Source organism: Pan troglodytes, chromosome 16 (genome assembly GCF_028858775.2).
Source record: "Pan troglodytes isolate AG18354 chromosome 16, NHGRI_mPanTro3-v2.0_pri, whole genome shotgun sequence".
NCBI classification, from domain to species: Eukaryota; Metazoa; Chordata; class Mammalia; order Primates; family Hominidae; genus Pan; species Pan troglodytes.
Window position 1 is genome coordinate 52,354,061 of NC_072414.2, and position 23,350 is coordinate 52,377,410.

The 23,350-nt window shown below is 44.5% G+C and overlaps 1 protein-coding gene across 6 annotated transcripts in view; it reads right to left on the reverse strand.

Annotated features, from left to right (window-relative positions):
* Positions 1-5,371: 5,371 nt before the first annotated feature.
* Positions 5,372-23,350, reverse strand: part of ANXA2 (annexin A2) — a 53,208-nt gene continuing 35,229 nt past the window's right edge. For all 6 annotated transcript variants that reach the window (XM_054667621.1, XM_054667622.2, XM_054667618.1 and 3 more), the window contains 10 exons: positions 22,872-22,966; positions 19,399-19,512; positions 15,582-15,672; positions 14,351-14,430; positions 12,587-12,646; positions 10,817-10,910; positions 10,158-10,253; positions 9,627-9,685; positions 7,115-7,237; positions 5,372-5,735 (listed from right to left, as the gene is read on the reverse strand). In XM_054667621.1, coding sequence (XP_054523596.1) covers positions 5,676-5,735; positions 7,115-7,237; positions 9,627-9,685; positions 10,158-10,253; positions 10,817-10,910; positions 12,587-12,646; positions 14,351-14,430; positions 15,582-15,672; positions 19,399-19,512; positions 22,872-22,966 — 872 coding nt within the window. In that variant the 3' untranslated portion in view covers positions 5,372-5,675. The remainder of the gene's footprint in view (positions 5,736-7,114; positions 7,238-9,626; positions 9,686-10,157; positions 10,254-10,816; positions 10,911-12,586; positions 12,647-14,350; positions 14,431-15,581; positions 15,673-19,398; positions 19,513-22,871; positions 22,967-23,350) is intronic.

Genomic DNA, 23,350 nt, shown 5'->3' on the forward strand with positions numbered 1-23,350 from the left:
GCTTCTCTCTTTCACCCCAGAGCCCACTCCTTTGAGATAATCCAGGTATATATCCTGGATTGAACTAGACATTGAAAAACCAAAAGCCACCTTAACTCTCCCATGGGGCGAGGAAGGCCTGACTGTGGCTGCCTAAACACCAACTCCTCTTTGAGAAGGGGGAGGAAAAACTGCCTCTTGTTCTTTCTGATGAGCTTTCTGTCAAGGAAACAAGAGCTGATTCCCAAATGGGTCATCTTGCCAATTATATTAATAGCAATCCGTTCCAACTGGGGTTTCAGGTGATTTCCGTTTTCTTCTTCACACTTTTCTGTGTTTTCCAACTTTCTGCAATGATTATATAATCCTCTTTTAAGAAAACCATACCAAAAAAACAACAACAAAAAAATCCAGCTTTATGGATTGCCTTCTCATGCCTGTAATCCCAGCACTTTGGGAGGCCAAGGTGGGTGGATCACTTGAACTCTGGAGTTCGACACCAGTCTGGGCAACATGGCAAAACTCCATCTCCACGAAGAAATACAAAAATTATCTAGGTGTGGTGGTATGCACCTGTAGTCCCAGCAACTCAGGGGACTGAGGCAGGGACAGCTTGAGCCTAGGAGGTCAAGGCTGCAGTGAGCCATGTCCACACCACTGCACTCCAGCCTGGGTGACAAAGCAAGGATTTGTCAAAAAAAAAAAAAGAACAAAACAAAAAAGGATTGCCGCCCCTAGAAACTTTCCAGGTGCTTCTCTTGGATGCAATCAGCTACTCTCAACCCCCAAGTGCCTGTGCTTTTCCCAATCACAGCCCTTGTCATTCTGCTTGGCTGGCTTTGCCTTGTTCTTACTCTCTCTTATCTCCATATCCCTAGTGCTTTGTTCAGGGACCAGCACATAGGAGGTGTGTCTACTGAATAAATGAAGACAATGAATGAATACATGGATTACTGAGGACCAATATTACCTGCAGAACTATAGACTTTAACAAATCTTCATAGTCATATATCCACTCATGTCTATTCAGACAAAGGCAATTCATTGAGACCAAGATGGTTCTCCAAAACCCAAGACTCCATGGTAAAATTTGAAATCTGGCGATCTCGGAGTAACAAAGACTTGTTTCAAACATTTCTCTGTTCCTAATCCAAACTCCTTGTTATTTCTTGGATTAATTAATCTTTAGACATTTACTTGAAAGCATAATTGCCTTGGGCTATATATTAGTTCATTCTCACACTGCTATAAAGATACTACCCGAGACTGGGTAATTTATAAAGAAAAGAGATTTAATTGACTCACTGTTCTACATGGCTGGGTAGGCCTCAGGAAGCTACAATCACGGCAGAAGGTGAAGGGGAAGCATGGACCCTCTTCACATGGCAGTAGGAGAGAGACGTGCAAGCAGGGGAAATGCCAGACAGTTGTAAAACCATCAGATCTCATGAGAACTCAGTCACAGGAACAGCATGGGGGAAACCCACCCCTGTGATCCAATCACCTCCCTCCCCCAACACGTGGCGATTACAATTGGAGATGAGATCTGGCTGAGGACACAGAGCCAAGCTGTATCAGGCTGTAATGGATTACAGCTGAGAAAGTTCCAATTTGACCTCACCTACTGTTTAAAAACATCAGCCACCCTCACAGCCAGGTTCCAGTGGCATTACATGTTCTTTCTGGTTTGTTTCTTATTAGTAGAGACCTGATGGTTCAACTACAGGTCAGCAAGGGGGTCAGGGGTGCGTTGGAGGAGGGCCACGATCATCCCTAAATATTTAGCTCATTTCCTTCACTGATTTTAGGGGCACAAGAAAGTCCTCTTGTACCCCAACCATTCATTTCCTAACTCTTCTCATGCCTGTACTAGGAGGACAAAACTTCCATTCCAAGATGGAAGATAGGGTGGGTCCTGCAGACTCATCCCAGGGAAAAGGACATGGGCTAACAGCCATACCAAGGAGTAGCTGGGAGATGCCCTTCCCAGAGCAGTAAGGAGGCCACCAGAGTCCTGGGAGCAGCAGGAGGCACAGCTGTCCTACAGACCCCGTAAGGAGACCAGGAAGACTTAAGTCTACCTTTGACTCCCTCCCAATTTTGCCCAGAGCTTGCCTAGCTTTTGCACCGAATGCAGGCTATTTAAAGCTGGAATTGTTGGGTTTGGATTTCTATCAGAGATTTCTATCTGGTTCCCTCTCCTCTAACACTCTACTGCGAGGAACAAGACCGAGAGGCCTGATTAGCGACACAGAGCTGGGAACAGCACAAATGCAAAAGAGGACTGGCAAAGTGTTTTTGTTTCAGGAAACCTGCTGACATAGGGAATGCTCCTGTTTTTCTGCAGAAATGCTGCCTTCAGTGGACAAAATTCAGCCGCAATCAAGCTAATTGAGTGCACAAATGTAATATTTTTCCAGGGCACCTCCAATTTAATGCTTGATGAAATTGTGTCTTTCGCATATATTTACAAAAGCTTTTCTTCATCCAGAAATGTCTGTTAAAATTGCTTATAGATGCTGAGATAGCAAATCACTCTTCTAATGTAATGAGATAAGTCATCTCTATAAACTTTGCTTGCTCAAATGTACTCGCATAAAAGAAATCAGGCTACAAGCTTTTTTCAGTAAATAGAATGAACAACTAAAACTTGATGGCTGTAGCATGTTCTGCCTCATTGCTAAGGGATGTTTAAAATTGCTCGCACTCTCTCTCCTCGCTCTCGCAGCAGAGTTTTCATTTTGGTAGTTGATGGAAAAAGGAGGTCAAATAAACCGATGTGGATAAGAAGCCAAAGCCGTTTGTCAAAACACAGGGAGAGGACTGGAGGCGGGAGTCATTTAAAAACTAAAAATTGATTTAAAAGATTTCTGTCCTCAAATCATTTGTCTTGCTAAATGTAGCCATTTTGTGAGCCTGGTTTTCCCCGCTGTAGCTATATTTACTAATAGTTTATACCATGGGAACTTCACATACTGGGGAAGATTCATATATACAGCCATTTGTGCATAGCCCAGTAAAACTGGTCTGAAGATCAAGTCCATGGAGAAGTCAAGACCTTTCGAGGTTCACCCATTTGTTTCTCAATAAGATTTGCCTTCTAACTTTTTTAACTGGAAAGGCAACTCTGTAGCAAAAGGCGGAATAGACCATCTCACACACACCTAGGTCACAATACAGGGCTGTCATGTATGGCTGCACAGGTTGTGCACTGCACAACACCAAGGGAGATATCATTCACATAGACTACAACAGGATGAGTGTTCTCTGGGGTTGTGCAACATGATGGCTCTGCCCAGCCCCACCAAGGCAGGGAGAAAAAAATCATGTTCTTGATCACAGTGTTATAGTACAATAAGTTTTCATAGCTACATTGCATCAATTACCTTTTATTCCTCAAAGAATAAAATCAAAGTTCTTGTTACCAACTCACAGCCTGCCAGGTACCCTTTTCCTTCTCTTTGCAAAGTAAAATTTCTGGGGAGAATAAGTCAAACCTCCAGATGGTTCTCTTTATTCATGAAACAGTTTGGACAGCTTGACTGAAGAGGACAGGCTGAAATCCAGAAGAAAATGGGACCAAAATTCAAGTGCCCTGGCTGTGAGTTTTGGAAAACACTGGACTGCCATTGCTTTGTATAGAGGAAAGACAGTAGACAGTGTTTGAAACAGTTCTCCAAGCGCCTGTCCTACGTTGGCCTGCCCTTTCGACTTTCCCACATACCTGTTGGCCACACCAGTGGCCAGACTGTCCTGGGCACAGTGGGAGCATAAGTTTCCCCACATTCACCCCATGGCCTTGTCTGCTCCACACCACTGCTCCCTTTGCAGCCTGAAACACACGTATGATTGAGAGGTAACAATGCCTAAATGTTCACTGATCTGAAACATTGCTCCTGACAGCCTCTGCCCAGCCCTATCAATTCTGAGTTCAATATAATTTGGGGTTAATGAGAAAGGTCCTGCTTCTTAGGCAGTTCCTTGAACTCTGCCCCAAGCACACAGAACAGTATATTCTGTGATTTGGGGCATCCATTTTAATATGTATAGGCAGGACACATTTGATAAAATACCTGATTTTTGCATAACCTGCTTTTTAAGGACTATCTCAGGGGCCTTTCACGTACGTTATGGGCCACTAGTGACCCAAGAGCCATGCTCCATCCAAATTTCCATCTAAAGTTTGCCAAAGGGCCAAAATAGCAGCCAATCAGCTCACGGATGTATTTGGTTTGGTCAATGCCATGTTGTTACGACTGTTGTTTGAATTGAATTTGAATGCCTCAAGCAAAGCAGGCATTCCCCATTTTCCCCAGATTCCCCACTTCTGTCCAACCTGCCCATTTCATACATTCATTTCCATTACCTACCTAGTCCCTGCAGATGACTGAGTGGGCCCTGCATCAGCCAGGTGCCAAAAATGAGTAGTTGACACACCCTCCACTAAGGAGAAGGGTTAGGAGGAGGAGTCAACTTCCCCTCACTCCCAGCCCTCTACCCTGCTTAGGGGGAGCACTTGTATAAAAAGGAATCTGCAGAACCCAGTACCAGCAGCCTGGGGACAGCACCTTCACATTTATGAACACAGATAGATACATATATATACATGCGTATGCAGTCTATCCATGAAAATGTACTGGAAACCAGGCGACTCCAGGGAAGGCCACTGGCTAGTAAGGGAGAGACATAACTTTCACTGTACAGAAAGAAGTCTCTGAACTTTTTGACATGTGTACCATTGTATCAGCGACCTGTCATTCATTCCCAGACCCCTAAGAACCTGCATGGAGTGCTTTCTCCCAGCTGTAAAACCTCACCTTAGATTTTAGTGTGCAGCTCAAATGGTTCCTTTTCTCTATCATCTTTCTCAATCCTCCCAGTCAAAAGAAATCCCTTCTCCGTGCTCCCCATCGGCTTGTGTTGGATCTCCTTTGCCAGAATGCTGTAGCCTGCCCCACCCTGCCCCACTGCTCTCTCCAGTTTGTGGCTGCCCCTGATGCTTATTTTCACCTAATTAACCTGTAGAAAGATAAGCAGATGAGGGGTCCCTCTGGGATCCGTTTTCTCCCCCATAGGTCCTCTCATGCCCTGGGCATGTACTGCTGCCCAACAGAACTTTCTATCGAAATGTTCCCTACCTGCGCTGTCCAGATATACTAGCTGCTGACCACATGTGAAAGCTGAGCATTTGAAATGTGGATTGTGTGACTCAGGAACTGATTTTATTTTATTTTATTTCATTTAAATTTAACTTAAATAGCGACGCTTGGATAGGGGCAACCATACTGTACAGCTCAGTCCCAGAGCTTTCTTCCTACAGGGACAGCCTCACCAGCTGAACCCCAAGCACGTTTAATTTTCAAACAATTCAGTTGAAAGCAGGGCCACAAAGTACGTGTTTCTAAAGTACAAATTCAGTTTATTCATCTGTTTATGACACAGTACACAGGAGGCAAAGTGTTTCACATCATAGACTTCACTTCCAACTCCTTGGAATGTTCATTTCTTTGGCTTACAGGAGAGACTAGACAGGAAGGCCAGGCAATGCTTAGGCAACTAAAATGAGGTTGGGGGTAATGCTAACGTCACCCTCACAGGGATGGCCACAGGGACTGTTATTCGCAAGCTGGTTTTGTAGACCTGTTAGCTGGAAGCATGGTGAGCACCATTTCTGGACGCTCAGGCCGTGTCGGGCTTCAGTCGTCTCCACCACACAGGTACAGCAGCGCTTTCTGGTAGTCGCCCTTAGTGTCTTGCTACAATGGCCCAGGAAAGAAAAGAAACGCGGTATCAGAAAAAAGCCCAGACTCCTCAATAACACAGAAGTAGCCTCAACGCACAATGAAGCTTCTCCCATGACAAAGAGAAGACTCTGCAGGAGACCCGCCCTGACACAAAGGCCTGGAAGGCCACACCCAAACCATTGCCAGGGAAGCCTCTAGGAGTGTGGTCGGAGGAGGTGCTGGGGAAGACACTCAAGGCTCCTTAGGACTGTGGGGTGGAGGGAGTGCTGAGGATTGACATAGGTTAGTGACCAGGGCTGTTCTTACTGCAGCAAGGTCCTACAAACACCCCAACTTTCCTCTCTCGTCCTCGTCTTTCCACAGAAAACAGGGTACTTTCCTAGCTCACTCTCCTATTTCCTGCATTATTAAGGTCAAGTGGAAATAAGCTGGTGAGGTGAGGAACAATTACTAAGAGTCTAACTGGTCCTTTGACTTTAAACATGTGCCCTAATAAACCTGGCTACAAAAAATCCAGCTCTAACTTCATCCTTGCTAACCATGGGCATGCCTTTGGACATCTGAGGAACTTCTAGAAATGGGAGTTGCAAGGGCTGTCTGAAATCTACATAGTGGTACCACAGTGAATGCGATCACTTCCTTACTGCAAATGCGACATCACATCAAAACAGACAGATGCTAAACTGATTGGAGAGATGGGAGTTCTGAGTAACTGAAAGTTGTTAGGCCTATCCCAGAGGATTTTTCAAGGAATCAATGCATAATAAAAGTAAAATGTGGCCGGGCGCGGTGGCTCACACCTGTAATCCCAGCACTTTGGGAGGCCGAGGTGGGCGGATCACGAGGTCAGGAGATCGAGACCATCCTGGCTAACACGGTGAAACCCCGTCTCTACTAAAAATACAAAAAAATTAGCCGGGTGTGGTGGCGGGCGCCTGTAGTCCTAGCTACTTGGGAGGCTGAGGCAGGAGAATGGTGTGAACCCAGAAGTTGGAGGTTGCAGTGAGCCGAGATTGTGGCCACTGCACTCCAGCCTGGGCGAGAGAGCAAGACTCCGTCTCAAAAAAAAAAAAAAAAAGTAAAATGTAACTGATCTTCCAAGCCTCTTCAGGATGTCAGCAAGCCTTGCAGGATCATCGTCATGAACACCGATGATCATTGTAGAGTAACAGATGTGAAAAATATAAAACATCTGCCTGATTCTACAAAGTCCAGGACAAATCACAAATGGTGCTTTCAAAATAAATCCCTGATAGTTGATGACTAGCATCTCTTCCCCAGAGAGTCAGAAAACAGAAAATCGCCATTCTGTCATCATTCTGCCAGGCCACCTGCCGGGGCCCGGGGTGCTCTGGACGGCAGGGCAGGCTGACACTGCACCTCGGGCTTACCTGGATATAATAGTACAGGGACTTGCCGTACTTTCTCTTGAATTCAGACCTAATTTTCAACATGTCCACTTCACTGCGGGAGACCATGATTCTGATCAGGACCTTATCTCGCGTCCCCTTGCCCTGAAAATCAAGTTGATATTTGTTACATTCGCTGAGAATGTTATCGTTAAAGAAAGCGTCTACAGGTTGAGCATCCCTGATCTGAAAATCTGAAATCTAAAATGCTCCAAAATCCAAAACTTTTTCAGTGCCGACATGATGCCACAATGAAAAATTCCACATACAGCACTTAACACAAACTGTTTCATGCACAAAATTATCAAAAGCGTTGTATAAAATTACCTTTAGGCTATGTGTGTAAGGTCTATATAAAACATAAATGAATCTCAAGTTTAGACTTGGGTCCCATCCCTAAAATATTTCATTATATATATGCAAATATTCCAAAATCAAAAATAAATCTGAAATATAAAACATTCCTGGTCCCAAGCATTTTGGATAAGGGATATTAGGGCACAGTGTACACTGCCTGGGTGATAAGTACACCAAAATCTCAAAAATCACCACAAAAGAAATTATTCATGTAACCGAACACTACTTGTTTCCCAAAAACCTATAAGAAAGGAAAGACATAGAGAGAGAGGGAAAGACAGAGAGAGAGAGAGAAAGAAAGAGAGAAAGAAAGAAAAAGGGAAGGAAGGAAGGAGAGAGAAAGAGAGAAGAAAGGGAAAGGGAAAGGAAGGAAAGGGAGGGAGGGGAAGGAAAGGGAGGTAGGGGAAGGCAGGGAGGTAGGAGAAGGCAGGGAGGCAGGGGAAGGCAGGGAGGGAGGGGAAGGCAGGGAGGGAGGGGAAGGCAGGGAGGGAGGGGAAGGCAGGGAGGCAGGAGAAGGCAGGGAGGCAGGGGAAGGCAGGGAGGGAGGGGAAGGCAGGGAGGCAGGAGAAGGCAGGGAGGCAGGGGAAGGCAGGGAGGGAGGGGAAGGCAGGGAGGGAGGGGAAGGCAGGGAGGCAGGAGAAGGCAGGGAGGCAGGGGAAGGCAGGGAGGGGAAGGCAGAGAGGGAGGGGAAGGCAGGGAGGCAGGGGAAGGCAGGGAGGGAGGGGAAGGCAGGGAGGCAGGGGAAGGCAGGGAGGCAGGAGAAGGCAGGGAGGCAGGAGAAGGCAGGGAGGCAGGAGAAGGCAGGGAGGCAGGAGAAGGCAGGGAGGGAGGGGAAGGCAGGGAGGGAGGGGAAGGCAGGGAGGCAGGAGAAGGCAGGGAGGGAGGGGAAGGCAGGGAGGTAGGGGAAGGCAGGGAGGGAGGGGAAGGCAGGGAGGGAGGGGAAGGCAGGGAGGTAGGGGAAGGCAGGGAGGGAGGGGAAGGCAGGGAGGGAGGGGAAGGCAGGGAGGGAGGGGAAGGCAGGGAGGGAGGGGAAGGCAGGGAGGCAGGGGGAGGCAGGGAGGGAGGGGGAGGCAGGGAGGGAGGGGAAGGCAAAGAGGGAGGGGAAGGCAGGGAGGAAGGGAGGAAAAAAGAAAGAAAAAAAAAGACAAGACAAGAAAAGAAAAGAAAGAAGAGCATCTGGGAATTCCAAACACAGCAGGCTGTAGTCAGCACAGACTCCCACTCTATGCCACCATTCAATAAATATATACTGAGCACCTACTACTGCAAGGCTCAGTTCAAGCAGTCTGAGTTTCCATATGTAACAAGAGGTTCCTGACTCTTGCAGGCTTAGAGGGGAAATGCCAACACATTTCTATCATCGCTCTGTGCCATTTCTAATGATATGTGCAATAAAGACCACTGAGTTTACTTCCAGAGCATCAGACCGAAGGCACCAAGGGGTGCTATTTGATATGGAACTCAAAGACAGATGGCAGAGGCAGTGCAGACAAGGGAGATGTTCCAGAAGGAAAATGCAAAAGCCTAGAAGCCAGAAAACACATGGCACATTTGAGGTGTAGAAAATGGGATGGGTCTACGGGAAGAGGTGGTTCGTTTAGGGAAGGGTTGTGGGGCTGTCTTTGGGGTCTGATAGACCCAGGCTCAAATCTGTCTGTGTAACTTCAAGCAGGCTGAGGTATTCTGAGCTCCATCTCTGCATTTATAAAGAAGATAATCATATAAGCCTCAGAGGTTGTTTTGCAATGATTTAAGGTAAAATAGTAGCACATGTCCACTGTATAGTGGGTGCTTAATAATCGCTCCCTTCCTCGCTTGTCTTGACTCTGGCAGTAACAGGAAGAAATCACTGAGAAACCTGAGCAGGGATCAGACACGACTACCATGTCGCATTTTCTCTCTCCCATGGCACTTTACTTTCTGTCTGTACGCAAATACGTGTTCAAGCAGCTGAGAGAGAGAAGACAGATTTGTGGTTCTCTCAGCTGTCAAATACAACCACAGCTGACTAGTGTGTTCCTGCAACCACACAGTGGGGTCCCCTTCCTCCGTCCATGAATCAAGGAGACTCAATTTGGGACCCAAAAGAAGAAAAGCTGAGTGTGGAAACACAGCTCTCTCAGCCAGCTGCCCTTACCTTCATGGAGTCGTACAGCCGATCAGCAAAATACAGGGGCTTGTTCTGAATGCACTGAACTGTGGAGAGAAGAAAGGGAGTCAGGGCTGTAGCTACTCTGGTCTCTCCTCTACCAATGAGAGACGATGCCCTGGCCCTGGGCCACAAACCAGAAGTGACCTAATGCAATGGAAAAGGGCTGCAAAATAGGACAGGCTAAGGGAAATGTAGAAATCCTCTGCAATACTAAGTTCCACCACGGTTTTAAACCAGGGGTCTCTGAGGCCTGCAGAACCCAAGTGCATACGTGAGTTTCCACAACACACCCCTCTCTCCTCCTGTTCTCTTACTCCTCCCTGGCAGCAATCTGTTACCAAGTTAGGCCTTTCTTCAGTTTTATATTCTTAAATCTATACAATTAAGACTGTAAAACTATCCAAAGCATGCATAGAAGCCACACCTCCCAAACACATTTGGATTAAGAGGATGGCCATCTGTCACTTCTGCTCTGGTAGCTGATGTCTACCAGGAATGGGGGCCACATTCACTTACCCAGGTTCAGGAAAGCATTTTCCAGGTCTCCTTTAACCTCTTTCCTGATGCTTTCCAACATGTCATAAGGGCTGTAACTCTTGTACCTATCAAATACTGAGGAAAAACAACAAAGAGTTATCAGATCAGAGCCACTAGTCAAAGCTGTCAATGATCACCCACCTAATTTTATGCACCATAATTTTTTTAAAAATTGAGGATGATCATAGCATCCTAGGAGCTTAGAGGTTGCCATGGTGACGAGAGCCAACATTGGCCAAGTTTGTCGTGGAACAGCCATACCACCTGTCCTGAATGGCACTGCCCAGGCCACATATTTGGACCATCTCTATCTCCCCTCAGTGGAACCCATTCCATCCGAAAACCACAGGAAACAGTACAGAGCATGCACCAAAGTCCACTACTTCAACAAATAATAGCAAGACAAAATGATCATCAAACAAGAAGGAGCTGCAGAATAAAGCACCAAATGCAGAAACTATTTGCAAGAGAAAAGAATCCAGAATGGGAGAGAAAGGTGAGGGAAAATGGGTGAGCCTATGAGAGTGCCAAGCGGAGACAGAACCTCATTCTGGCAGACTCCATCCCAACATGGACATCCACCCAGCCGCCCCAGCCAGGGCCCCAAGGCACTGAGACTCCCTCAGCACAGTGCCCACCTTTCTGGAGGTGGGGCACGCTCCGCTCGGTCATGATGCTGATCCACTTGGGAACATCAGTTCCTTTCCTCTTCACTCCAGCGTCATAGAGATCCTACGAGTACAACCAACCAGGAAAAGTTAACTACACATCCAATGTAACGTCAAAAAAAATGTCATGCTTAAAAAACAAAAAAAGCTACACATTCAAAATGCCAAACGAGGAAAGATGATTATACTGCAGACATGGGCAGAGACCTACTATGTAGGTCAAAAGTCTTAATCACAAGCAGTCTTCCTTAGGCACAGATGGATACCACATGAGACTGCAGATAGTTCGTGAGGTCTGCTGTACAATCTCCTTCCTTGAATAAGAAAGGAGGGACCAAGAGCTTGTATTCATATAAAGAAGGACAAGTAAATGTTCATTAACACATCTGGCCCTCCTCCCTTTGGGCACATTTAGGGGCAGATAAGCTAGCAGATGTTTACTGGACAGCTACAGACCAGGCTCTCATTCCCAAGCTTCTCAGAGACTCAGGGAGTGATGGAGCTGGAAAAGGAGCCCATCTCATCTCATTTTCAGTTTCTGGAAAATTTAGGGGCTACAAGTAGCCCTAACAATGGCAGGGAGGGCAAGAGGAAGAAAGGCTTATGCAAGGGTAGATATTCATTCCGTGATCTTCCACCATCTAGGAATTGCAAAACCCAACTTCTATTACTTTATTTAAACCCTTCTCTACTACCTGCTAGAAGTGCCGTGTGGAATATACTGAATTTTAAAACTAACATTAATTTAAATTAATTTTTTTCTGCAGCTTTTATGACTTACTTTGAGATAATCGTTGTCCCTCTGAGTAAAGAATATAGTTCGTTGCAGTCTGAATAAGCTTAACAAATAGTTCTCAGAGATAATGGAACTAGAACTGGCAAAAGTCTTATTCAGCCAGAAAAGGACAGGTCTCTGCTGGCCTCCCTTTCTCCCCCACCACAACAGAGCAGTATGCCATCCTGTCCCTGGCTGTGTCTTCTCCACCTTCTTCTGCTTCCCACCTGCCTGCCTGATTGTTATGCACAGCCACATTACACTCTGCAGAAACTGAAGCTTCCATACAAGCAAAGCCTGAGTGAGCATATGTGAGTCACGTATTGATTCTGTAAGTAACACCAGCATTATAAGAGAATGTCTTCTAATAAACATTGCTGTCAGACTACGGTGGGTTTAAAATATGGCCAGAAATTCTTTGAGGTTCCTCCCTTCCAAAGGAAGAGCCTAATCCCCTCCCACTGAGTGTGGGCTAGACTCAGTGACTCACTTTTAATGAAAAGAGTATGACAGCAGTGCAAGGTGGGACTCCTGAGGTTAGGTCATAAAAGACACTGTGGCTTCCTCTTTGCAGATTGCTTGCTCTGGGGAAAGCCGGCTGCCATGTCGTGAGGATGCTCAAACAACCCCATGGAGAGGCATATGTGGAGCAATTCTAAGGTCTCCTACCAACAGTCATGTGAAGTGCACCATCTTGGAAGCAGATTCCCTTGACTCAGTCAAGCCCTCAGGTGACTGCAGCCTTGCAACATTTTGTCTGCAACCTCAGAAAAGACCCTGAGCCAGAACCATTGGGCTAATCTACTCCTCAATTCCTGACACACAGAAACTGAGAAATAATACATGTTTGTTGTTTTAAGCCACAGAGTTTGAGAGTCATTTGTCACACAGAGTTAAATTACTATATAGACTATCCAGAGACTTACCAGAAAACAAAAACTCAAACCAAAAAGCTCAGCACTTACCCGGGCATCTTGGTCAATCAGTTCATAATCAATGACAGAGCCATCCTCTGCTCTTCTACCCTATGGGGGAAAGAAAAAGAACTTCAAATCCATTTCTTTGTGTATTTTAAAACTGAAAATGTTTTCTCCCCAGTCCATGTACGCCATTATTTAATTTCCTAAATACGTATCCACGTAAGATTTTTCTTACTTTGAAACCTAGATGGGGCCGGGCGCGGTGGCTCATGCCTGTAATCCTAGCACTTTGGGAAGCCAAGGCGGGCAGATCACGAGGTCAGGAGATGGAGACCATCCTGGCTAACAAGGTGAAACCCTGTCTCTACTAAATTAGCCAGGCATGGTGGCACATGCCTGTAGTCCCAGCTACTCGGGAGGCTGAGGCGGGAGAATCGCTTGAACCAGGTTGCTGTGATCTGAGATCATGCCACTGCACTCCAGCCCTGGTGACAGAGTGAGACTCTGTCTCAAAAAAAAAAAAAAAAAGAAAGAAAGAAAAGAAAAAGAAAAAGAAACCTAGACCAGTCAAGGAGTGGTAAAATCATTGAGCAAGGAAGTGGGGGCTGTGCCTTGCCATCAACAATCCCCCGCTTGGTACCCAGTCCTGGCCTACACACCTTATAGAATCCCTCTCCCCATCCCCCACAAAAAGCTGATGAGATTTAGCTCTTTCTCACAGAGAGCTTGCGATGCAGATGGAGGAATATGTGGAAACAAATGTAAAGCAGCCCGGGAACCCACGGCACTAGAAAGACACAAAATGCGGGAAGAGGAAGAACTCTCAGAGGGCAGAGTCAGCAAAGAGTGTGAACGATGGGCCCGGGCTTAAGCTGAAACTTCAAGGGTCAGTCAGATGCAGCTAGCCAAGCAGAGCGGGAGAGCCAGCTGGCACACGAGGGATGGCACAGCACACTCTCGGGTAAGTAAGGAGCTGCCCTGTCAGAGCAGAGCCGAGCAGGAAAGATGAGCAAAGAAGATGCAGGGAGGGTTTTGAGGACCTTTCACAGCAGTTAGGAGTTTAAATTTGATGCAGCAGAAATGGGGTTTGAACAGGGGAGTAAAATGGTGAAAGTGTATTTCACAGAGATCCGTGGATGGTGGTACATGGGGCAGGTGGTAGCGAAGAGAGGAGAGCCAGGGAGAATGGCACAGGAGTTGTTGCAGTAATGGAGATGTGAGTGGGCCGGACGCACTATCTGTCATTTGTCATCAGGGTTCCCAGGGTCTCTCATCCCTCCCCTGGCACATAAGTGTTAAGCTGCACGCTGGCCAGAACTAGGGATTCACAGGGGAAATGCCCCTTCCTCCATGTTAATGTGTTAATATTAGCAATCAGCTCCACAAAGACAACTCCACCCCAGACAAAGGACTATATGGGCAAATTCTTCCATGAGAAGTAAACGCAGTGAAAAAGAAACCAGAAGGTCACTTCCCACCGGGTCCTGCATGACCACAGATAGAGGCAAAGTGACCTTCCCTAAGTCACACGGCCAAGGCTCTCGCACATAAATCCAGGCCAGGACTTGAGAGCCGCCCATCCCTTCTCTGGCTCCCAAAGTCCCCTTGTCCATGAGGTTTTGCAGGATAAGAAATCCTATTATACAAAATTGACAACTCTGCAGCGACAGTGCAAACCCACTTTCAAAAATGCAGCTGAATTTCTGATGCAGGCACAGGGGATTTAGTTAATTCACTCCAAGTATAAAATGAGGTATGTGACTTGCCTTCGGAGGAAGCAAGGGCAAAGAAAGAAACTGGGAAACCAACCTTTGCCAGGGCAACCATCAGCTTGCGGAAGTCACCAGATGTGTCCGAAATAATGTCTTTCTCCAGATCAGTCTTGTACACTTGGAGGAAAATACATCTGGTTTTATGCTTTCTGCCTGTGTAGCCAACCATCCACCCCAATCTCCCCATTTCCCACTAAGACTCTGAGAAGCAGAACAGCTACGTCAGCTGGACATAGCTATTCTCCTTAACCCCAAACAGAGGAAGGATTCACTAGAATGATTTTCGCCCTCATGAAATCAGAGCCAGAGTTATTATCCATGACAGGGGGCAGCAGGGCTAGATCAAATCAGGGATCCTCAGGCTCACCTTTGATTGGTGACCTCTCGTGTAGTTTAAATACTGGCTCCCAGCCCTCCTGACTGTGAATACTTGTTCTGAACATCAAAAAAATTGGAGGTCTACACACGCACACACACACACACAATTGTGCTTTACTGTCCACTGAGAAAATGCACAATGGCAAAAACCACTAAGAATTAAACAATGCTTTTGAATGAAATTATATTTCAATATTCAAAATAGCATCTATATTGAAATACAGTAGCTAGAGAAGAACCGTAATGTTCCTAATACAAAAAAAGATAAACGTGTGAGGTGATGGATATCTCAATTACCCTGACTTGATAATTACATATTATATATAATACATGTACCAAAATATCACATGTACCCCCAAAATATGTAAAACTATGATAATATCAACTTTAAAAAGTAAAACAAAAAAGAAATGCAGTAGTGATGTAAGTTGCATTGTTTATTCCCCTCATAGCCTTCTATGCTGCTAAGTGTGCACCAGTCCACAGGGGTCTCTTGCTGTAATTCTTCAATTATCCACAGTCCAGCGTTGGCAACCTCTTGAGCAGAGACTGAACAGCGCCCAATAAGTGGAATCCATATATAATACTTGCTACTTCTCCTCATCCGATCTTTTTTAAAAACAAGTTTTGTTTTCTCTCCTTTCCCTCCTGTCTTCTACCCTTCTTCTAACACAGAAGTTCTAGTGGAATGTAATAATCAAAATGCAGGCAATGAGGAGGTGAAGGAGAGAAACTTGGACCACAGCCAACCTTGCCTGCATAGTCAAGGTGGCAGGCACTTCTGCACATCACTAATGCAGGCATCTTAGCCCGAACTCTAACCCTAGTGGCCATGATAGAGTCACATAAATTGGGCTGAGAGGATGAATCACAGGAATCAAGCTACTCACTTTCCTTGTAGACTCTGTTAATTTCCTGCAGCTCCTGGTTGGTTCTGGAGCAGATGATCTCAATGAGAGAGTCCTCGTCGGTTCCCAGTCCCTGTGAACCAGGAAGCATGAACATCAGCAGGGAAATGCTTCCCCACCATTAGCCTACTTCTCTGATCTCCATCAAGTAAATTGCAAACATGGATTGGGTCTGTTAGCATCCTGCTTTCTACATTCCTTCTGAAGACTATACTCTATCCCTTAGCACAAAGTAATGGTATTTTCTATTCCTTTAAAAAATGCTTCACCAGAGCACAAGATGTTGGAACTGGCATGTTTGAGTTCAACTGTTAATATGTTTTTTTTTTTAAGTAGTGAATAGGGGCTGGGCACAGTGGCTCATGCCTGTAATCCCAGCACTTTGGGAGGCCAAGGCAGGCAGATCACGAGGTCAGCAGATCAAGACCATTCTGGCTAACACAGTGAAACCCCATCTCTACTAAAAATACAAAAAATTAGCTGGGCACGGTAGCGGGCGCCTGTAGTCTCAGCTACACTGGGAGGCTGAGGCAGGAGAATGGCGTGAACCCGGGAGGTGGAGCTTGCAGTGAGCCGAGATGGCGCCACTGCACTCCAGCCTGGACGACAGAGTAAGACCCCATCTCAAAAAAAAAAAAAAAAAAAAAAGTAGTGAATAGGAAGAGGCAGCAATAGAATATGCCAAAATGTTAAAACTGGCAATTGCCTTTTGCTGTGGGTATATAAAGTAACTTTTTCTTATTATTATTTTTCACTTTCTACAATAACCACTCACTATTTTAACAGATGAGAAATTTCTTTGTTAAACAATTCTCGCTAAAATAAAGGAATACAGAAATTTTATGTTGTCACTTGCAGCCAGCATTGTTAGAGTAAGTCTTTTTACCAGGTAAAGGTATAGTTAAGAAAAAATTTTTAGCTTCACCTCTTTGAAATGTAAAATTGGGTTAATGTTAAAAATTTCATTCTTGTCCTTCCATTTTTGCTTGATAATTATGCACTCTTCAGGCACTTTAGGGAAGCAAAAAGAAATAATGAAGTGCCAAATAAACCTAGACACCAACACTTTATTAAGGAATAAGAATTTGATGGGTGATGTATTCAAATTTAATATATACACTTTTGAGCATGTCAGATAGCTTGAAAGGACTCAATGAAACATGTATTTCAAAGCTGGCTTCATGATCAAAGTCAAGATTTAATAGTCAGGATTCTTTAATACTTGTCTTTCCGAATATGGAACTATCACTTTGAACTAAGTAGAATTACAACTGTTTAAAATGTAAATCAATTATAAGGTGTTAATACACTAAGAAACTTACTTACCCACATGGAAAGTGTGTCAGCTATTAATTAAACTTATTAGAGGTTATATGCCCCTGAAAAAGTAGTTTGTATAATATAAGCTAAGCCTCAGGTTAATGGTTAATTTTGAATTTTATTCTTCATCTAACCTTTGAGCCAATGGCTCTTCTTTCTGAGTTTTTAATCATGATTTGTAGAGGTTCCAACAAAGCCAAAAATTCTCCTCTTGTTAGCAAAAGGTCCATACAGCATTCTACACAAATGTTATTAAATGACTACCGAGTATCTTTGAATATTTTGAGAGGCAGTTGTTCAATCTCAAGGATGATAGAAATATAGTCTAAAAATAACACACATTGGGAGAAATGTTATATCCTGATATTGTAGAATTGCAAGACAGGCAGAATAATGTAAGATGTGTTTCCTTCCATCACTGATATACCAGTGGTAATATCTGAGAATTCCAATAGTGTTTTTATGTCTACATTCAAAGGTGACCTTGGCAATGTCCAAAGCCCGGCCCAAACTCTCCACAGACTGTCCACAATTCCTATCACAAGGGCAAATTCTACTGTAACATATGGCAGATACTGCCACCAGTACTGCCAGAAGTCAAAACAGATTTTTTTTTTAAGCATAGTTCAGTTAATGTCACTTCAAGCTTTATGGATTTTGGACGGGTATTCAACTGTGATAGCTAATGGAATAGCTGGCACAGGGTCAAAGCTTCAGCATTTGAAGCACCTTCAATTGGGCCCAATTACATAGATTACAACAGTGACTGAAAGCTCAAAAAGGTCTGTTTCAAGTCACTAATACCTAGTAATAGATACCAGTAAAGCCACACGAATCACAACTAAATAGATTCTTGATGAAAATAAGATAAACTGATCTGAAGTGTTGATGGTCAGAAGAAACCTAGGAGAGGCTGACTCATTCCTGCCTCCAAAGGTCCACAGACTCGGTTTTCAGGAGCGCTATTTTTATCAACCAGGATCATGAAATGTTGTCGACATTTTATCATTCTTAATGACGTCTTTTCTGCAGTACAGCCTACTTAGGAAACTCAGACAAGTCCGCTAAAATAAATTGAGCATAGCTTGGGCTAAGCTGAAGAACTAAAGGAAGAAAGACACTTAACAACAAATCTTACAGCAGCCCTGAGCTATCAAATTCCAGGCTTTGGAGATGCCCAGTGTCCGAAGCAGCCTCACTCTTGTGTTCTCTGGGAAAAGGATGACAACTGAACTGTGACATTAGCTCTGGTGACAGGCTTACAGCTCAGACTGTTCATAATTCAGGAACAGTGGCATCAGAGAAAACACACTCAGACTCAGAACAAAAAATCAAGACCAATGGTTTCCCTCATCTACAGCACAGACTTTACCCATGTATATCAGCAGAGGGCAGTGTCGGACTGTTCAAATGCTGCAGACCCACACTAAGAAAAGGGTCCAAATGTGTTGCAGTACAACATACATTAATGTGTGTGCATCTATTGCATTTATATAAAACTTGATGTTGGCCAGGCGCGGTGGCTCACGCCTGTAATCCTAGCACTTTGGGAGGCCAAGGTGGGCAGATCACCTGAGGTCGGGAGTTTGAGACCAGCCTGACCAACATGGAGAAATCCCGTCTCTACTAAAAATACAAAATTAGCTGGGCGTAGTGGCGCATGCCTGTAATCCCAGCTACTCGGGATGCTGAGGCAGGAGAATCTCTTGAACCCGGGAGGCAGAGGTTGCAGTGAACTGAGATCGCGCCATTGCACTCCAGCCTGGGCAACAAGAGCAAAATCCATCTCAAAAAACAAAACAAAACAAAACACAACAAAAAACTTGATATTTTAAGGATGCACAAAGTTCAGGAGGTTTCCAATCTACAGTTTTTACTTAATTTAACCTAAAATTCCAGGTTCAAAAGAACTTTACAAAAGAAAAACATAAAAGATAACGTGCATTGAGACTTCACAGTTACTTTCTCACAGGTACGATTCAGGTACGATTCATCATCCAGAATTACCCCTTATATGCATTATGATGTTCTGATTCTGCCCGAATTTGAAACAAATGGTACTGACAGAGAGAGTATGGGAGGAAGAAACACCCACAAAAGGATGGGCAGAATTTGCAAGCTTCACTTAACAAAAGCTATGAGTTTTTTTTTCTTGCCTTAATATCACAACATATCTTTTTAAAGGAGGAAGTGTAATCAAGGAAGTAGTTTTCCCAAATGGTATTCCAATTGCCCAGGTGCTGAGTAGTAGCAGCTGGTAACCGACTTCTCAGCATCATGAAATTTCTTTACAGTCTTAAAACAAGTAATTGAAATATTTTTGGTACAAATCCTGAGACATATAACTTCAGTTCATTTTTAAAAAATGGTTCCAAATGAGAATTCAACAAAACTGAAAATCACCAAATTACACTCAGAAAGCTGTAATTCACAAAATTAATAGCAGATTTGACAGAGATGACATCTCACACGCATTTACCTTCATGGAAGCTTTTAGCTCAGAAGCGTCATACTGAGCAGGTGTCTTCAATAGGCCCAAAATCACCGTCTCCAGGTGGCCAGATAAGGCTGACTTCAGTGCTGATGCAAGTTCCTTCAAGATAACAGGCAATCATAAGGAAAATATTTATTTTACTTTAAAACTAGTGAGTAAAACAAAAGTAAGAGGGATCTTTTTGTGAAGCAGGTTGTGAGTCTTTGACCACTCTGGAGTCTTGGGTCAAACGCCCTCAACTGCATTCCCTTCAACAGACCCACATCTCAGAAACATAAACATCAGGCTTTGCTTCAACGAAATTCCTTAAAATCCAAGTTAATTTTGCCGTCTTCCCCGGTCAATAAAAGGAAACTGGAGTCGTATGTGACTCCTAAGAAAGCTGTGAGAGTGCAGGCACTTTGCAATATGCTTGAAAGCAGTAACACTCCGTGGAAGGCAGGACGCTTTCCGAGATCAAGGCCCCTGCTAAGAAGGAGATGTTTGAGCAGACAGCCTCCTGGCAAGCAGATCTTGGGGCCTCCCGATATACTGTAAAAGACGTGGGGGCAGCCATTCCAGCGGCAGCTCCTCAAAGTCACCAGAAGGAACCAGAGGCCCCAACACAGCTGGAAGTGAGGTCATGAAACTTTCCTATGCAAAACACTTCATCTAATACTGAGAAAATATCTCCTTGTCCACACCAAACTCCGACGGTGTTTAATGGAAGTGATAGGAAACTAACACCCCCGAATCGGCCCCCTTGAATTCCCTGCTGCATGTAATTTCTTAAGGGTTGGATCCACTGTCACCATGAACACAAAAATTTGTCAGACGTCTGGTCAGCACCCATGTATGTAGACAGACACCCCAACTCAATGTGGCTTTTAGCGATGCTTCCTCGAGCTAATCTTCCTACAAATCATGGCTGATGACGGAAGCCTCCTACAGAAATAATGTTCTTCTTTTTGCTTCTTTCTTTTTCTTCTCTCTCTTCTTTCTTTCCTTGCTTTCTAAGAGCACCTGTGGCATCTACAAAGCTTAGCCCCTACAGGTACTTGCAGGCTACGAGAGGTGATTTGCAGCCTGCTTCAGAGACAACCATCCTGAATCATTCGTAGATGTCAAAAGTGTTAGAACTGACATGGATCTTAGAAGCCACCTGGCTTTCACCACCCATTTTCTCCTGCTTCCCAATGTCCCGGGAACACACGGCACTTAGGAGGGGACTGTAAAAGCAATAGCTCCCAATTATAACACCAGTCTCCCAGTTTGGAACTTTGAGGTTAGGTAACTCCAAACTTAGCCTACCCTTGACACTCCCCTCTACCCATTCTCTATTCAAACCTCAAATAGCATTTGGGCACCTACTGACTTCTTCCATTTCTATTCTAAACTCCTTATGGGCGTTCAACTTCCTGTTTCTCACAATGTCCAGCACAGAGCTTTGCATTTAACAAAAACTAAACAAAAACTCCAGAAATGTATGATAAATAAAACATAACCCTTCCCTGTAAGGAGAAGCCTCGCATCTGGCGTCTGCTAGAACATGAAAGAATCGTAAAAGCAGCTGTCTCTCCCAGCTCCTCTCCACTCTGCCAGCCGGGCCTAGGTTCTTCAAGCTCATCACCTGGGCAGCCGCAGCCCGTATCCCTAAAGAACTCTGCAGCACAAATCTTCCTTATTTCACAAATTTTCTTCTTTATTTCACAAACAGCCGATTGTTTCACTTGAAACTATCTCAAGTAGTTTACATATCTTTTATAAAAGATACATAATTCTCCTTGGCCTAAGGCTGAGAGTCAAGAATTAGTAGGATGGTGAGCTGTCCCCAGCACACAGCAAAGCCTGTGAGATCTTGGGACCTCATCATAATTCTGGTAATATCTTCCCTCCTAGAGGGTACGTGGGAGCTTTGTTCTCCATATATCTAATCTAAAACCAAGATCTAGGTTTTGGGTGTGGTGGCTTATGACTGTAATCCCAGCAGTTTGGGAGGCTGAGATGAATCATTTGAGTCCACATGGCAGAAGTTGCAGTAAGCCGAATCACACCACTGCAATCAAGCCTGGGTGACAGAGCAAGACCCTGTCTCAAAAAAAAAAAAAAGTTTCAGGCTTCTATGTGTGTGTGTACACACCCAAATGTATTCCAAGACCATACTCTGTGACAGCTGAAAGATCAAATTTTTTGCATGCTGTCCAGAGATGAGCCTTCTGCTCCACTGGGAACTTGGCTCTACCAGCTCACAGACCCCTTTGGGAAGCTGGAGAAATAAAACACTCCCCTCTATGCCTCACTACACAAGATTAATACACGTCTAGTGAAAGAAGAATTTTAATGCACTTGAGATGAAAGAAGCCAAATGCTTTCCTATTTATGTCCTTTCCAACCGTTTAGAGTGCGGGGGATGGAAGTGTAGCAAGGCTTGACCTGCAACTCCCAGGACCCTGCTGGTCATGTCAATCCCAAGGGCAAAAATGTCTCTTCTAGAATCCTTCCAGCTCACCTCCACTGTGGCTACGAGTGAAAGCCATAAGTCAAACGGGAGCTGCAGGAAGCCACACTTACTGCACTGTCCAAGAATAAATCAAAAGCTTTTAATAGCAAGAAGTTAAAAATAAAGCAGCACGTCCTTAAAAATAAAATTTCCTACAACTGACAAAATAAAGGACGAACACGCACTGGTTGTTTCTTAACCACTAGTGGACAAGCAAAGGGAAAAAGCACACAAAGACCCTTTAAATAGTAGGAGCATGGCATGTTGAAGATAGCTTTGCAGACCAAATGAACTAACAACTAAGCCCACTCGTTGCAAAACGCTTAAGAATTCAAGCGTATATTTTTAAAATGAGAGGAGCTTGTTAGGATCAACACTCAGTAGAGGCTAGTATCCTAAAGTTAAATTAGAAACATCTTATCAAGAACCAGCAGAAGTCATAAAGATGAAATGAGTTGCTACATGTACAAAACTGAGCACAGTGCCCGGCCCAAAGTAAGCACTCAATAAATGGTGCCTGTTGTTGTTATTGTTGCTGTTCCCTATTCCTAACTTTCTATTCCCAGAAGCTCTCCCTCCAGGTAGCCTGGGTTGGGGGAGGGTACTGTCCTTACACAGGAGCTCCCAAGCACTCTAAAGCAAGCGTGACCATCTGCGCTCTGCCTCCTCTCAGATCAACGGTGGCATTGGATTCTCACAGAAGCGCGAACCCTACCGTGAACTGCACACGCGAGGGATCTATGTTGTACACTCCTTATGAGAACCTAATGCCTGATGACCTGAGGTGCACGCGTGCGTGCACACATGCACACACACATGTGCAGTGACTCTTACAAGGATTTAAGAAGAAAATCTTAGATATCCAAGAGTCCCAGAAGTCTTTTGCGCATGAGAGCCACAATTCATGAAAAGAAAAAGCAATGTCTGAGGAAACAAAAATTCAACAAGAAATGCCCTCCATCCCTGGAATTGCCTGTACCTTTTTGGTCCTTCTCTGGTAGGCGAAGGCAATATCCTGTCTCTGCGCATTGCTGCGGTTGGTCAAAATGTTGACAATGGTGACCTCATCCACACCTATGGAAATACAAGTTGTTAATCGTTACTCAGTATACTCTAGTATTTTGGGCTTACATAGAAGGTGTCAAGCAGAGTTTTTCAAACTGAAGTTTATATACTGTTCTCCAAACTGAAATACCCAGACACCAAGATTTGTTCTATCTCTTTCGTCAGCAGCCTCTACCCAATGTGTACACTCTCTTTCCTTTTTTCTTGAGAGCCTCAAACCTCAAGCTTAAATGGACCTTTTAAATATTTGTGGTTTAAAAACTATTTTATTCATAAATGGGTTTCTGGAATCAACAGTAGGAGGTGCATATGTGGGGCTTTGGCAGTCAGATGGAACAACAGAGATTTAGTAGGATTTTAAATGAAGGTCCCCAAATTGCCATTTAACTCGGG